The 16,149-nt window shown below is 38.9% G+C and overlaps 1 protein-coding gene across 4 annotated transcripts in view; it reads right to left on the bottom strand.

The window, feature by feature from the left end:
- smtnb (smoothelin b) overlaps positions 1 to 16,149 on the bottom strand; it is a 276,452-nt gene that overhangs the window by 24,498 nt on the left and 235,805 nt on the right. For 3 of the 4 annotated variants that reach the window (XM_048555894.1, XM_048555895.1, XM_048555896.1), the window contains exons 16-19: positions 14,260 to 14,424; positions 11,441 to 11,564; positions 10,343 to 10,494; positions 853 to 1,018 (exon numbers count right to left, since the gene is read on the bottom strand). In XM_048555894.1, coding sequence (XP_048411851.1) covers positions 871 to 1,018; positions 10,343 to 10,494; positions 11,441 to 11,564; positions 14,260 to 14,424 — 589 coding nt within the window. In that variant the 3' untranslated portion in view covers positions 853 to 870. The remainder of the gene's footprint in view (positions 1 to 852; positions 1,019 to 10,342; positions 10,495 to 11,440; positions 11,565 to 14,259; positions 14,425 to 16,149) is intronic. The other variant, XM_048555897.1, reaches the window with a different exon arrangement.

The raw sequence follows: 16,149 nt of genomic DNA, 5'->3' as shown, positions 1-16,149 counted from the left end.
GTTTAGTGCTCTTTACTGCTCTACACTGGCTGTGCATGTACCAACTGAGGCTCCAGGAAGGGGATGGATCCTAAAATTGCCAGCTTTGATTTTTGACAGTGTTGTTTATTTACTTCACCGGATTTTGTAATGACAAACCTAATCCTAAATTATGTAATGCTTTAATGAATGATCATTCTGGAATGACACAGTGGGTAACAATTTCATTCCTTGATTGTGGACTTTCTAGCTGTTAAGATAGAGATGTGGAGAATTTCTTCTGGATGTTTTTAACCACAGAAGGCTAAAGAGGTTGGGTCATTAAGTATATTCAAGGCTAAAATAGACAGTTTTTAATCAGCCAGAGAATCAAGGGTTATGGGAAGAAAAGCAGGAATTGAGGATTCTGAAATCAACCATGATTGCATTGAATGACAGAGCAGACTCAATGGGCTGCTTCTTCTCCTACACTTCATGCTCAGTCTGGAAGTGCTAAATCCAGCCCAAAGAAACAGAACTGCACAACGATGTGAAAGTAGCAAAGATGCAATGAATTAATTTCATTTTAAAAATAAAACATCACACTGTGAGAAGACATGAATTAGGTAGAGAAATATAGTTGGATACAAATGACAAAATGTAAAGAGAGCTGAGTATTTATTACAATTCTAAAGTTCTTTGTACCACTTCAAAATAATGGAAGAGAGAGGACAACTGTACACTTAAAGACAAAAATTTAGGAGGAACACAGAAACAAACAGGAAAAAGTTCAAAGAATAACTTAAAGGTGACTAGAAAAATTTGGGTTGGGCAGAAAAATAAGAACTTCATTTTACCAAGGCCTAAAATATCTAATTAGATAATGTCTCTCACCCTTCACTCTGTTAATCGCTAGGTGGTGGTTTTGGTTTTAACCAGACCCTTCTGCACCAGACAGCGATAATATTCCTGAATGTAAGTGTAAACACATTTCCAGTCGGGCTCCTTCATCCGCACCATATCTTCCACATCCAGTAGCTGTGGGCAGTCAGCATGCTTCCTAGGGGCCATAGAGAGGGTCAAACAAGAGAGGAGACGGGACACAACAGGGAACAGAAGGAGAGAGGGAGAAAGAAAAAAGCAAGAAAAAAAACAGAAGAAAACATAAATTACATTCATCTGATGACATACAATGAACAAAAAGAAAAAGCATGCTTTATGATACACAACATCGAAAACATTGTGCTCAGTACAGATTCATTCAACAGGGAATGTAGCACATGACATGAATACAGTAACTACATTAAAAGCAATGGTTCCAGTGGAAAATAAGCAAATGTATAACTGCTTAAAGCACATATACAACAATTATGGATGTATTAGCGATGGTTGTGGACAAAAGACTAACACAGAAAGTTAAGTAAATAAATTAAAAGTTTTGGGGACTAAAGAACATTCTGTGAAAAAGCTAAAAAAAGAATTGAGCAAAGAAAAGAATTTGCAATCTAGCCCAACAGCACAGTTCCACCATACCTTCTTATCAAAAGTCAGAGATTATCACACAGCACTACCTAATTGGGCCAAAAACACAGTCCTAATCTGCTATGACCTAAAGATTCACACCATTTTACTGTTTTGGAATCAGTGTACGTAGATAGCTCATTCTCATCTTTAAAATAATGAAATCCTCTGTTCCAGCAGATATGTTTTTTTAAACTGTGATTGATCAGAACTTAGTGAGTATTTTTGTTTTTTGTTTGCAATACAAATAGGCACATAGAACTATGCACATTTGATCTCAAGCGAGCCTTACGTCACTGGTGGGTAAGTTGTCGGAGGGGATTCTGAAGGACAGGATTTACATACATTTGGAAAGGCAAGGTCTGATTAGGGATAGTCAACATTGCTTTGTGCATGGGAACCATGTCTCACTATGTTGATTAAGTTTTTTGAAGAGATAAGAAAGTAGATTGATGAAGACATAACAGTAGATGTTGTCTATATAGACTTCAGCAAAGCATTTGACAAGGTTCCACGTGGTAGACTGGTTAATAAGGTTATTTGAAATTGGATCCAAGGGGAGCTGGCAAATGGATACAAAATTGGCTTGAAAGTAAGAGAGAGGGTGGTGGTAGAGGGTTGCTTTTCGGACTGGAGGCCTGTAGCCAGTGGTATGCTGCAAGGATTGGTGCTGGCTACACTGCTTTTTGTTATTCATGTAAATTATTTGGATGTGAGTACATGAGGTATTGTTATTAAGTTTGCAGATGACGCCAAAATAGGTGTTGCAGCAGTCAGTGAAGTACAGTGGGTCCTTGATCAGATGGGTCAATAGGCTTAGGAGTAGCAGGTGGAGTTTAATTTAGTTAAATATGGGGTATTGCATTTTGGTAAGGCAAACCAGAGCAGGACTTACACAGTTAATGGTAGGCGCCTGGACAGTGTTACTGAACAAAGAGACCTAGGGGTGCAGGGGCACAGTTGCTTGAAAGTGGAGTCACAGGTAAAGAGTGGTGAAGAAGGTGTTTAGCATGCTTGCCTACATTGGTCAGAACATTGAGTATAAGAGTTGGGGTGTCACGTTGCGACTGTACAGGATATTGGTGAAGCTACTTTTAGAGTACTGCAAACAATTCTGGTCTCTCCACTATAGGAAGGATGTTGTGAAACTTGAAAGGTTGCAGAAAAGATTTACAAGGATGTTGCCTGAATTGGAGGGTTTGAGTTATGGGGAGAGGCTGAAATAGGATGGGGCTTTTCTCCCTCAGTAGGAGGCTGAGGTGGGTGACATTATAGAGGCTTATAAAATTATGACAGGTATGGATAAGGTGAATTGCCACAGTCTTTTTCATAGCATGGGGGAGTCCAAAGCTAGAAGTGATAGGTTTAAGGTGAGGTGAAAGGACCTGAGGGGTAACTTTTTCATGAAGAGGGCGGTGCGTGTATGGAACGAGCAGTCAAAGGAAGTGGTGGAGATGGGTACAATTACAACAGTTAAAAGGCACCTGGATAGATTTATGAAATGGAATGGTTTAGAGGGATAAGGACCATATGCTGAGAAATGGAACCAGATCAGGCTGGGATGTCTGCTTGGCACAGATGAGTTAGGCCAAGTGGTCTATTTCAATGCTATCTGACTCTGAATTTACAACAGAATTAGAATAGAGAAAGGAAGAGATAAATAGACCAAACAAAACAGAGAAAGAGAAATGATTTACCATTCAAAAATCCTTCAACTTGCTGTGCTCAATCACTATTAACTATATGATCAGAATCTTTCCTTGACAGAAAACAGTACTTCCAAAAGTGTCTCCCTTGGAGGACAAAGAAACTAACATTTTAAGAAAGGCAAGTTTCTCATTAAAGCAGAGAACTTTGAACAGGTTAACCTGTCAGGATCATTTTGGCAAATGGTGGATGGCTGGGTTTAAATAAAAAATCATCAGAGCAACTTTTAGTATGTACTTTTCTTAAAAGATCCAATTTAGATTAGTATTTTTTCCTCTTACATGCAAATCAACTGTCAATGTCATTATCTTTAAATACGAGTTTTAGAATGACAAAGTGTGGTGCTTAACAGATGTGAGGGGGTCTTGCACACTAACTGGAAAGCTGGTAAGAGCCCACGGTGATCATTTTTTGGGAGGCCTGCTGCTGAGAGGTACTGGCCAAATAAGAAATGCGCAGTTCTGTTGAACAGCAGTACCACAAGGAACAGTGAGGCACCAACCCAAGGCCTAGTATCTTCATTCAATCTCAGGTGAGTGATGTGATTGTCAGAGTTGGCAGTTTGTGGGTGGTGGTGGGAAAATGGGGAAAGAGCCATTTTTCTGGTACTGGATATCTTGATTGGACATTGAGGGCCCCTAAACAAGGCTCCCAGGAGGCTGCATCACTGGAATAGTAATCTAGACCCCGAGGGTAAAGTCCTGGGAATCTGGTTTTGAACTCCACCTCGGCAGTTAATGAACACTGAATTCAATGAGATCTGGAACTTTTTTCAAGAAAACAAACTATTCAAAAAGTCATTAAAACTCATCTAGCTCATTAGGGAAGAAAATTGGCTATCCTTACTTGGTCTGGCCTACGTTAACTCTTAGCTGCCTTCTGAAAGGCTTAGCACAAGACTGAGTTCTATCTATCATATTCTACTACTGTGCAGATAGACTGCAAACAGATCTAGCAGCTCAAAACCAGCATCCATGAGATATTGTGAGCCATCAGCAGCAGTAAAATTATATTCAATCACAAATTGTAACCTCATAGCCCAGCATATGCCCCATTCTGCCATTATCATCAAACAGGGAGATCAACACTGGTCAATAAAGAATGCAAGAAGGTATGCCTGAAGAGGCATTCCTAAAAATGAGGTTTCAACTTGATTAAGCTACAATACCGGATTACTTGCATGCCAAAAAGCAGAGGCAATATGCTGTAAACAGGGCTAAGCAATCCTACATTGAGTGGATCATGGCCTAAGCTCTGCAGTCCTACCACATCCAGTCATGAATAGTTATCGACAATAAACAACTAACACGAGGCGGAGGCTGCACAAATATTTGCATCCCCAAAGATGGGGTAGAATAGCATATTAATGCGAAAACTGTAAACAAAATCTGCTGGAGGTCACAGAAGGTCAAATAGCATAAATGCTATCCCCTCCACACTTCATTTCAGCTCTGACAAACGATCAACTAGACTCAAAACTTTAGCTTGCTTTCTCTCCATGGATGCTGCCTGAACTGCTGTGATCTCCAGCACTTTTTGTTTTCAGTTCAGATTCCAGCATTTGCAGTAATTTGCTCCTGCATCAGTGTCAAAGGCAAGGATGAAGCATTTGCATTCATCTACAACCAGAAGTGCTAATTGGCCGATTAATCTTGGCCTCTTCTGAAGAGTACAGCATCGCAGGTGCCAGTGCTTAACCAATTCTGTTCACTCCATGTGATGTCAAGAAACAGCTGAAGACACTGGAAAGCGAGAGCATATGGGTACAAACAGCATTTTGCCAAATTTCTGAAAACTTGTGCTCCAGAACTAGCCATGCCCCTAATCAAGCTTTTCCAGAACAGCTACAACATTGGCATCTATGCAACAATGTGAAAAATTGCCCTGTGCACAAATGCAGGACAAATCCAGTCTGGACAATTACTGACCCATTCATGTGCAGTCAATTATCAAAGTAATTGAAAGGTAGTTGAAAATACAATCAAGAGGTACGAGCAAAACACTCAGTGATACTCAGTTTGGTTTCTACAAAGGTAACTCAGCTCCTGATTTCATTACAACCTTAGTTCAAACATGCATATTTAACGGTAGTACATTTGCTCAATCCCCACTATCAACATCATGTAGGTTAACATTGATCAGAAAATAGATTGGACTAACTTTATAAATAATGTGACTTCAAGACAGGATCAGAGGCTAGGAATTCTGTGGTGAATAACTCACCTTCCGTCTCCCTAATACCTGTCCAGCATCTATAAAGCTTAAGTCAGGAGTGTGAGGGAATACCTTCCACGTGCTTGGAAAATGGCAGCTTCAAAACAACGTAATCTATCACATGTCCAGCCCTTCCCGTTCCACCCCTCATTTCCATGATCTAATTTGTCTATCTTCTTACTCACCCATCTGCTCCACCGTTCCCACTGATCAATCACAATAACTTCCTACTTGCATCCACTTATCACCATTCCACCTACACTTCCCCCATCCCATCCCCCCTCTTCTATTTATTTCTGGTCTCCCCTCCCCCTCCCCAGTCCTGACAAAGGGTTTCAGCCTAAAACATTGACTATCCTGCTCCCCGGACGCTGTCTGACCTATGGTCCTTACTGTTCCCTTCACCCCTGATGCACAGTGGCAGTGGCATGTACCAACTTACAAGTTGCACTGCTACTGTTAGTCACCACTGCCCCTTCAAAAGTATCTTCCAAGCCCACGACATCCACTACTTAGAAGGACAACAGATGCATGAAAACACAAACTGACTTGGAACTATATCATTATTTCAAGAATGTCGCTCGGTCAAATTCCTGGAACTCTGTCCTTAATAGCACTTTTGGATTTCCAATGTCTGAAGGAGTAGATATTCAAGAAGCACATTGCTACCATCTCCAAAGCAATAAGGAATGGGCAATAGTGGCTTAGCCAGCAACTTCTGCATCCTATGAATGAATGAACCCTTTTTTTTTAAAACAATCTTTTCTTGTTGTATTCCCACATGACAAGCCCACTTCCCATTGTTGAGTGAGTATGTAATGTTGGAAAAGGCCCTTAAGAACTTCAAATAGTATGAGCTCACCTGCCATGGGCTTAATTAGGGTAGAGGCAGGAAGAGGCCTCATCAGCCACCCTCCTAAATGACTAAATGTCCACTCCACCACCAAACCTAAGCAAAAGGAGAGCACTAAATCCCACCATACATGTAAATTTATAGAATTCATTATCGATATTTTCTTAAATGCTACATGTAAGGAAATAGCAATGATGGGCAATCCAGTCCACCAATTATGTACACCTGTGACGTGCATGACCCATCCCTACATGTTGGCACTTCAGCTCCACTATGAACAGAATAAATGAGTTTTAGCAGTACATAGAAAGAACTGTTTGGCAATTTTCCATAAACATAGTTGAATTCAAGTTGCATTTCCATAATATTGTTTAATCCAGCATTCCTGAGATATGCCTTCAAATAAGCATTGTAGCGTGACTAAATAAAGTCAAAAGCAATATTTTCTGAGGCTAATGGTAGTCTTCATTATGTATTGTCCACATCCTAAAAGTTACTCTCATTCAAAAACATACAAAACAATTATTTGGGATTATGACCAGTTTTGATTACTGAATGATATCTATTTTTAAAACATAAATATAGTTTCAGTTGCTCTTAATTAAAATGAAAGGTTCTAGGAACACCAGTTCATATTTACACTGTTGATGGTATCCTGGGGGTTTCAGCTTAATAAGCTACTACACTAAATATAAGAACCGCATATGACAACAGGAGAAATAAACATATACTTAGTGTAAAAATTTTCTCAATCTTGAGAATGATTATATTTAAGGAATTGAACATGTTAAATTATTTCCTGCCTTCTTACAGTTCCTTAATTTTTTAACTATCTAAATCTAACCATTTAGAAATACACCTTTGTCCATCTCGACATATCTTATGTAATATGGTAATACCAATTTAGGTTGAAACCAAAACATTCTCCACTTAATCAGTGGATGAAATTAGTGATGGTTCCAGCATATTAATAGGATTCCAGTCCACATCCAAAATTCTCCACAGAATAAAGTATTCAATCTCAACAAGGCTATTAAATTTCTGACTAGATGCCAGCACTTTTCTGAAAAGAAGTAAACAGTCATCCCATACCACAAATGTGCAATTCTTAGCAGTTAGACTAAGTACATTTGGGAAATTGTAGCTGGTGGAGTGCTGAGGCACAAGCCTTCTCATTTGCCCTCTTATCTGAGGCATGGTGCTTTGTATGGCAAGGCTTAAAAAGGGAAAATTACTCATTTAATAACACATGACAAACAAAGTGAAGGACATTTGTGCAATTGATAACTTGAGAAAATGATGGGTTAGAATACCAGAAGAAAAATTTTAACAGGAAATAAAGAAGAATAGAGGAGAAATGTAATACAATTTTGGGGGAAAAAAAATCAATCCAAATGAGAAATAATATTCCCAATCTATCAAGAACACTTCTAAAAATTTATAAACCTCAAAATCATTTAAAATACTTACGCTATTCCTATTACAGTCACTCATTTAAAATCAGCTAATCAAGAATACTTTAGAAATTCACCACAAAACCATTTCTTCTTGTGGGAGAAATTAAACTAGGGAACACATTTTAAAAGTAAGAGATCTCCCTTTTAAGACAGATTGTCATTAGTCTGTCGAATTCTCTTCCTCAGAAAACAGCGCATGCCGGGTAACTATTTTTACATCATACATATATGAAGTTATTCAAGGCTGCTAGATAGTTTTTTTTAAATAGATAGCAAATCAAAACCTGCAAGGGGCAGGCAAGAAATTTGAGTTGAGATCACCATCAAATCAGCTACATTCTTACTGAATGGCACAGCAGGTTTGAAGAGTCAAATGATCTACTTCTGTTCCAAAATGCTATGTTCTCACATCATCTTCCAGGTCTGTACAGTTCAATAGCAAACTGCTGTGTACTAATCAGTATTCAAAGTCACATATCCACTGTCAAGAACTAAAAGGAGAACTTAATTGCAACAATACACTTAATATTACATTTTTTTTAGATTATTGACTGCTTCACTTAAAATAGAAGTCTAAATGAAAATTGATTGTTGAAATAACCCACAACCAAGAAGCTGTCAGACAGTATGAAAGCATTGCTCAGAACATATGCACTTACCAGAAAGCTCCAACCAGTCACATGTCTATGTTGGGCTTGTCATAAAAGTTTAGCTATCATAAATATCATAAACATTAAGTATTCAATAAATGAGACATGTATTTAGTACATCAATAATACAACAAGATTGAAAGCACCAGGGACATCCTGAAGCTCAACTAATTCTAACAATACTGACAAGTAAACAAACATGTTCCTTAAACAATTAAACGGAACATCACCATTGACACTTACGCAAGTCGTAAAGAAAATTTACCTTAAACCTTAATGGAAGATAAACCTTAATGGAAGACATTAGTGAGATCTGTATTGAAGCCAGGCCTTGTACTGAAGCTGGTCTGTACCAAACCAAACTCTTACAGATATCAGACATGTAGCAAAACTGGACCATGCATAACAGGCCAGTACAAAAACCAATCCTGAAGTGGATAAAAATGTCTACATGAAGAGCAAATAGTACCAAAATTAAACAAGTGCTGACAGGATGAGGGCTACCTCTTGTCAACCTGCAATCAGACAAGGAATAGAGGTTTTGGATTGTTATGGAGCAACCCCTCAAAATATACTAAGATAGCCTAGACCCTAACATTTTCTTATTTTAAAAGTAAATGTAAGGCATGGTATTCCAGATGCAATTCGATTGGTCAAACTACTTGACTTTAAGCAAATCACACTTTATTTTCACACTATAGTTAAAATACAGACAAATTGAAAAAAAAGAGAGGTAGCTTAACTGTCTCTCTATCAAAATGCTTAACAATATACAAACTACTATTAATTAACTGTTCCAATATTGTAACATCTCATAAACACACCCTTGGCAAAGGCAAATTCAGTAAAAATAGATTGTCTGACATGCAATTCTAGTAGCAGGAAGAGAACCGCAGCTTTTAGCTGTAACAAACAGGGGAATAAGGGATTCCACATCTCGCTTCAAGACCCCTGCAACCGCTTCTGAAGGCTAAAACTAAAAATCCTGGTTCTATGAGAGCTTGACCCCATTCATTCAGGCTACTTCTATTGTTCCAACTTGAAGAAAACCCAATGAGTCACAAGCTGACAACTTGAGCAGACTGCTTGGCACCTCTATCTCAACTTTTCTTCATTTAAAAAAAGGACAAAATACACTTCTTTAAGCCACAGTAACGTCCCAAGACTGTCTTCGTTCGCCAACATATATAGCTGATGTTTTTCCACATACGATGACAGAAAAGTTAACTTGCACTTTCTGCTGAAATTTACAATTATTATAGGCCTTTCACCTCAAAGGCAGACAGATGTCACCACAGTTATCAGGCTTGTATTAGCATACACCAGTACAAATGCTAACGTCAGTTGCTAATTTCTTTCACAGCATGTAGTGTATTTACTGGCAACACTGATTATAGCATAACTGGTCACTGGTGTTAACTGGTAAGAAACAACACTGATGTTGTCTTTTCCTGGATGTAACTGATATTACATCAATACAGACATATGGGTTATTTAGTTTGATAGGAAATGTATTTCAGTCATCCAGTGACTCTTGTTTAATGCATTTTTAAAAAATAGTACCAACACCTAAGAACAAATCTAATAGCACCTTAAACTTGTAGACAGAACTGAGGCTTGTTCAACCCTGTATAATAAAATACCCTATTATTACAATTTGGACAATGGTATTTGAGAGGAGATGTAAGGGTCCTAAAATGAGCAAGATTATTCTTGTGAATTTATTTACAGTCTCCTAACATAAATATTATTTTGTTAAACCACTTTCTCAATAAGTACTATATATGATCACTCTTACTACCAGTTCAGCTATGTTTTAGAAACCAAAATTCAGCGTAGTTTATTATTTCATGGATAATAATGCTGCTAGCACAAGTGTAGTGCTTTTCTTTTAAGAAGACTCCCAATAGTTACTGCTAGAGCCACCATTCTATTACTCTAAGCTAACACAATGCACATGAGGATCCATCAATGATACCTACTCTGCCATTTTGAATGCCACCTCGAAGTTATGCCTGCGGTTGTTGGGATTCAGTTCTGAGTAATCAAAGGCCTCGGGGAAGAAGTTATGCACCAAAGCACAGAATGCCATTCCATCACTCCAGCTAGAGGAAAAGTTCTGGATGGTCACATGCTGATGGACAAAGCAAAATATTAGAGTTAGGTAAACAGAGGATTGGTTATTTTGAGTTATATAATGTAATGCAACACTTTCATTGACAAAAACTAAATAAAACTGTTCTTTAAGGAGGGAGTTTTACCATTTCAGTCTTTTTAAAATCAAATGATGACAAAATTATAATAAATCAAAGAAATGCAGATACTGGAAATCTGAAACAAGAAGAGAAATTTCTGGCAAAACTCAGAAGGTCCAGTGACTCAAAATGTTAACTCTGCTTGCTGCCTATAGGTGCTGCTAGTTTCACTAGCAATTTCTCTTTTTCTTACGAGTTATGGTTTAGTTAAGCAAATCAGCAAATTTTCTATTTTAATATCTGTTCTAAAAAAAGTCTCATTCCATGCCATTATATTTACTATCAAAAATAAGAAAGTACCTGAATCATTACCTATCTTAAACAGTGTAAAGTATATTCAATGTTGAAAATATTAAGTGCTTGTGTCACTCTCAAACTCTTGTCCTGTAATCAGTGTTAGGAAGTTCATATGTCATTATTGTGCTGTTTTAGTAAAGATGATAATTCAATTAGATTGAATCAGGAGATAACAAGAGCAGATAACAAGACATACAGTGAAACTATCTTCTTTTGGTTGTGGAATACGGAACAAGAAGCTACAATCATAAAGTTAAGGTTTGGTCATTTACAAAAAAAAAATTGGAAGAGTGCAATTGATGAATCACTCTGTAATAATATGGAAAGATATGGTTCAAAAATGGAAAAATGAATGTATCAGCCATGATCTATTGATTTTGGAACAAGCTAGTATACCTGCATGACCAGCTCCTAATCCTATGAAATTTCTTCCCTGACAGTACTGAAATTGAATTACTTTTCTGCTGCAGTCATGAAAAGATTTCCAACATTTTCCTTCCCTGAAAAGGTGGATGTATGTGAGAATACCTCATAACCACGTGTCTTGGCTCTACACCAATCAAGTAGCATCTGCTTTATACTGTTCGCATTAGGTACACCACAACTTGAGGATCTCTGCACCTTCACTCTGGCAATGGCTGGATTTCCAGGACTGAAATGTAGAAAAAAGATGAATTTTGATTATTATAAATGGCTAAAATAATTACATAATTGGTATTTCTCCCGTCACAATTTCTGGATGATTTGGGATGATTTACCCTTGTTGCCATTCAACAGTAGTGATCCAACAAGCAATATTCTCCGGTTAACACTTTTAATCAGATTACGAATGTGCTTGAAGATGCTGGCTAAAGAACATCTTCCCACATTTCTTCACAATGTATCTATATGCAAGTGTTTTTTTGTAGTATGAATTCTATCAGAAGTGCAGGACTCCCAACCATCTATGCAAGTCCACTACTCCATTATTTCCAAGCCTCATATCTTTCCCAATATTAAAATCTGTAACACTTGTCCCTTTGCCTCCTCCACCATCACTGTCCAAGGCCACTCACATTCCTTACAGGTGAAACATTGATTTAGTGAACAAGGAACACTGTTCTTCTTTCAATCTAGTCTATTGTATGTGCTGCTCAAAATGGATCTCTGCTCTTTTGAACAGCCAAAACGCAGAGTGGGTAACTACTTTGCAGAACACCTCCATTCAGTATATAAACATGACTCCAACCTTCTGGTCATTTGCTGTTTCAATGTAACATCTTGCTCTCTTGTTGACATTTCTGTCTTAAGCCTGCTGCAGCGTTCCAATGAAGCTTAATGCAAGCTGGAGGAATAGCATCGAATTTTCTGACTGGGCGCTTTACTGACTGCTAGACTGAATACTGAAGTTGTCAGTTTCAGGCCATGAACTCTGTCCTCCATTTTTATCTTTCATAGTATCTAGCTTACTGCTTTTTCATGTTTTGCTTTCGGCCAGAGTAGATATTTATTTGCTAATAGCATTTAAGTCTGGAACAATGTTTTGTTTTGTCACTGCAATCATTCCCCCATCATTAACTTCTGTCAGATAACACCTTTGATCTCTAATCTCCCTTGCCCTTTAAATTTCCTGATCTACTGTTTTGTTCCACTTGCCCCTCCCCTTTCTTCAATTGCTTAATAGCTAATCATAATTCTACTTTACTTCCAAATTGTGTCATATAGGACTTGAAATACTTAATCTGTCTCTCTCAAAAGGTGATGCAAGACTGCTGAGTTGTGACCTCCCACCCACAGCCTCCAACCTCATTGTTCCCCAACCCCACACCGCCCGCTTCTATCTCCTTCCCAAAATCCACAAACCCGCCTGCCCTGGCTGACCTATTGTCTCAGCCTGCTCCTGCCCCACCGAACTCATCTCCACCTATCTGGACTCCATTTTCTCCCCTTTGTTCCAGGAACTCCCCACCTACGTCCGTGACACCACCCACGCCCGCCACCTCCTTCAGAAATTCCAATTCCCTGGCCCCTAACACCTCATTTTCACCATGGACGTCCAGTCCCTATACACCTGCATTCCTCATGCAGATGGCCTTAGGGCCCTCCGCTTCTTCCTGTCCCGCAGGCCCGACCAGTCCCCCTCCACCGATACCCTCATCCACTTAGCCAAACTCGTCCTCACCCTCAACAACTTCTCTTTTGATTCCTCCCACTTCCTACAGACAAAGGGGGTGGCCATGGGTACCCGCATGGGCCCAAGCTATGCCTGCCTCTTTGTAGGTTACGTGGAACAGTCCCTCTTCCGCACCTACACTGGCCCCAAATCCCATTTCTTCCTCTGTTACATTGATGACTGTATTTCCTGCCTTAGAAGGCAGAACTTACATGATTAATTGTGGTGAACAGTAAAACTCAAGACACTGAACAAATCATTAAGAAAACCCATTCAACTAATTAAAATACTGACAACTGAAGGAAATCACAATCTATTTTGAATTATCCAGTTAGAATCTACAGTCCCATAACCAACATTATTTCTGAATTGCTGTCTCTGCACCAGAGAGTAGCAGCAGTGTCAACCTCTTCCAACTAGAAAAATCAGGACATCAGAAACTCAAATACACCACCTAATTACCCCTAAATTACACAATTACCCCTAAAATCACACATCATCCTGACTTCATTTTTCCAAAATTAGCATTGTATCAAAATATTGGAGCTCCCTCCTTAATGATATTTTGGGTGTAATAGCTATATCACATGGACACAGCATTTCAGGAAGGCAACTTGCCACTATCTTCTCATGGGCAGACAATAACGAATAAACAACAAATGCTGGACTTGCTAGCAATGCCCACAATTCTACAAAAGCAATTAGAGAATATACTTTATTGAACTGAGTTCACACCAAAATTAATAAATTTTTCTCATATAACATTGTACTGATGTGTTGAATATAGAATAATGCACAATACAAGATTTTCAGCACATTGATTTTACAAATAAATTTTTTATTCATTCATGTGATGTTGGTTTTCCCGGCTGATCCAGCATTTGTCACCCATCCCTAATTGCTTTCAAGAAGTTGGTTGTGTACTTCCTTCTTGAACTGCTGCAGACCATTTGATGAGGGTACAGTCACAAGGCTGTTAGATCTAGGATTTTGACCCAAGGATGTTGAAGGAATGCCAATATATTTCCAAGTCAGGACAATGACTGATTTCAAAACAAACTTGCAGAAGCATCTGCTGCCCTCCTTCTAGGTGGCAGTGATCGTGGGTTGGAAGGTGCTGCCTGGGAACCTAGGTGAATTTCTGCAGGGCGGAACAAAAAATGAATTTTACAGACTTCTTTGTTGAGATTCCTACCTTCCACCTTCCTTTTCTAGTTTCTCAATTAATGCCTTCCGTGCTTGTGTTCCTGAAGTACGTGGAAGCGTTTGTGACCTCATCACCTCTTTCCGCTTCTCAGCCTGCTTCCTCTCAAGTGCTGACACACTACTAGTCCGTGCATCATCTTCTCTGTCAAAAATACTAGAAAAATGCCATATAGTGAAAGAATTCCAAATGCAGATGATTCAGCAAATAATTCCAGCGAGTCGCTGAATTATATAGACTGTGCACTTTCTTGGTTTAGTTCCTAGTTTAAAAGATCTTGATTAGATTGGTTACAATAAATCTGAAAGGTTTTAGCATCCAAGGCTAGAGATTAGAAAATTGGCCAGGTTCTTATGCATGATAACAATTTAGTGACACCTGCAAGGTGAAGATGGCATCTGTCAGTGCCAACTCTGCACTAGTTAGGACAAAATCTTTGCCCTGTGGCAACTCACATGCACCTCATAATCCTTTCCTTCAAAGGCTAACAGGTTTGAATTCATTTACTACAATAAAACCAGATTATGCTGGAGAAAATCAGCAGGTCTAGCAATGTATGTGGATAGAGAAAAGAAGTTACATCTTGAGGCTGATTTGACTTCTTCAGAAGTGGAAGGGTTTGGAAAATGGTGGTTTTTATGTTGTTGACTGAGGGGGAAGAGGAGTGAGTGGAACAGATTCTGAGGATGCCCAGAGCAAAAGACTAGGGGAGTACCAATGATGGCAAAGGAATGATAGAGATGTAAAATGAGTGCAAAAGATATATGTGAAAAGGAGAAAATGGATCCATTCTTCTGAAGCAAAGTCAATAAAACATAGCCTGAGGAGGGTGATGGAATATAAGAAAATGGAAGACAATGGTCATGTTCTGAAGTTGTGGAACTTAATATGGAGTCCTAGAAGCAGAAAATGCCTAAGTGAAAAACAAGGTGCTGTTCAGCCAGCTTGCATTCATCTTTGTTGGAACATTGTAACAAGTTCAGGACAGTAACATTAGCATGGGAACAAGATGAAATTGTAAGAAATTCGAAGGTCGGGGTCATTCCTATGGAGAAAATGGCGATGTTCTGCAAAGCTGTCACCCAGTATACATTTCACTAATGAGAAAAAAAGAGTGGGCATTGCGAGCGGCAAACAGCATAAGACCCACTATTAAAAGAAGTACAAGTAAAATACTGCTTCAACTGGAAGGTATGTTTGGGATCTTAGATAGTATGGAGGGTGAAGGTGAATGGACAAACATTACACTTTCTGTGCCTGCACAGGAATTACCAATTGGGGGAGTGGTTTTGAAGAAGTATTAGGAGCAATGGGCATGTGGATTAGGGTGTCACAGAGGGAATTTCCTTTGGAATGCTAATAGTGGAAGGGAAGAGAAGATGTGCAGAAGATGATCATTTGAATGTAGAGTACAGTGGGTGGTGAGTCAAGACAAGTAGAACCCTATTGTTATTCTGGGAGACAAGGGAAGGTATGAGGGCAGAAATGTAGGAGATGGGTCAGATACAAATGAGCACTCTGTCAACCACATTGGTAGTAATCCTTAGTTGAGGAAAATTAAGGTTATATCTGAGGTCCGGTGGAAGGTGGCATCATCGGAACAGATGCAATACAAATGGAGAAACTGGGAGAATGAAATAGGATCCTTGCAGAAAACAGTGTGTAAGGCAAAGCAGTCAAGGTAACCGTGGGAGTTGGTGGAAAATGGTGGACATCCTCAGACATGGAAACAGTGAAGTCAAGGAAGAGAAAGGTCAAGTCAGAGATGGACCAGGTGAAGATGAGAAAAGCATGGAAATTAAAAGCAAAGTTGATTAATTTTCCCAATTCCAGATGACAGCAGGAAGCGGTACAGATGACATCATCAAAGTACTGGAGAAA

This window comes from Stegostoma tigrinum, chromosome 26 (genome assembly GCF_030684315.1).
Source record: "Stegostoma tigrinum isolate sSteTig4 chromosome 26, sSteTig4.hap1, whole genome shotgun sequence".
In the NCBI taxonomy this organism is placed as follows: Eukaryota; Metazoa; Chordata; class Chondrichthyes; order Orectolobiformes; family Stegostomatidae; genus Stegostoma; species Stegostoma tigrinum.
The sequence above is the reverse complement of the archived record's forward strand: the minus strand, read 5'-3'. Positions and strand labels throughout refer to the sequence as shown.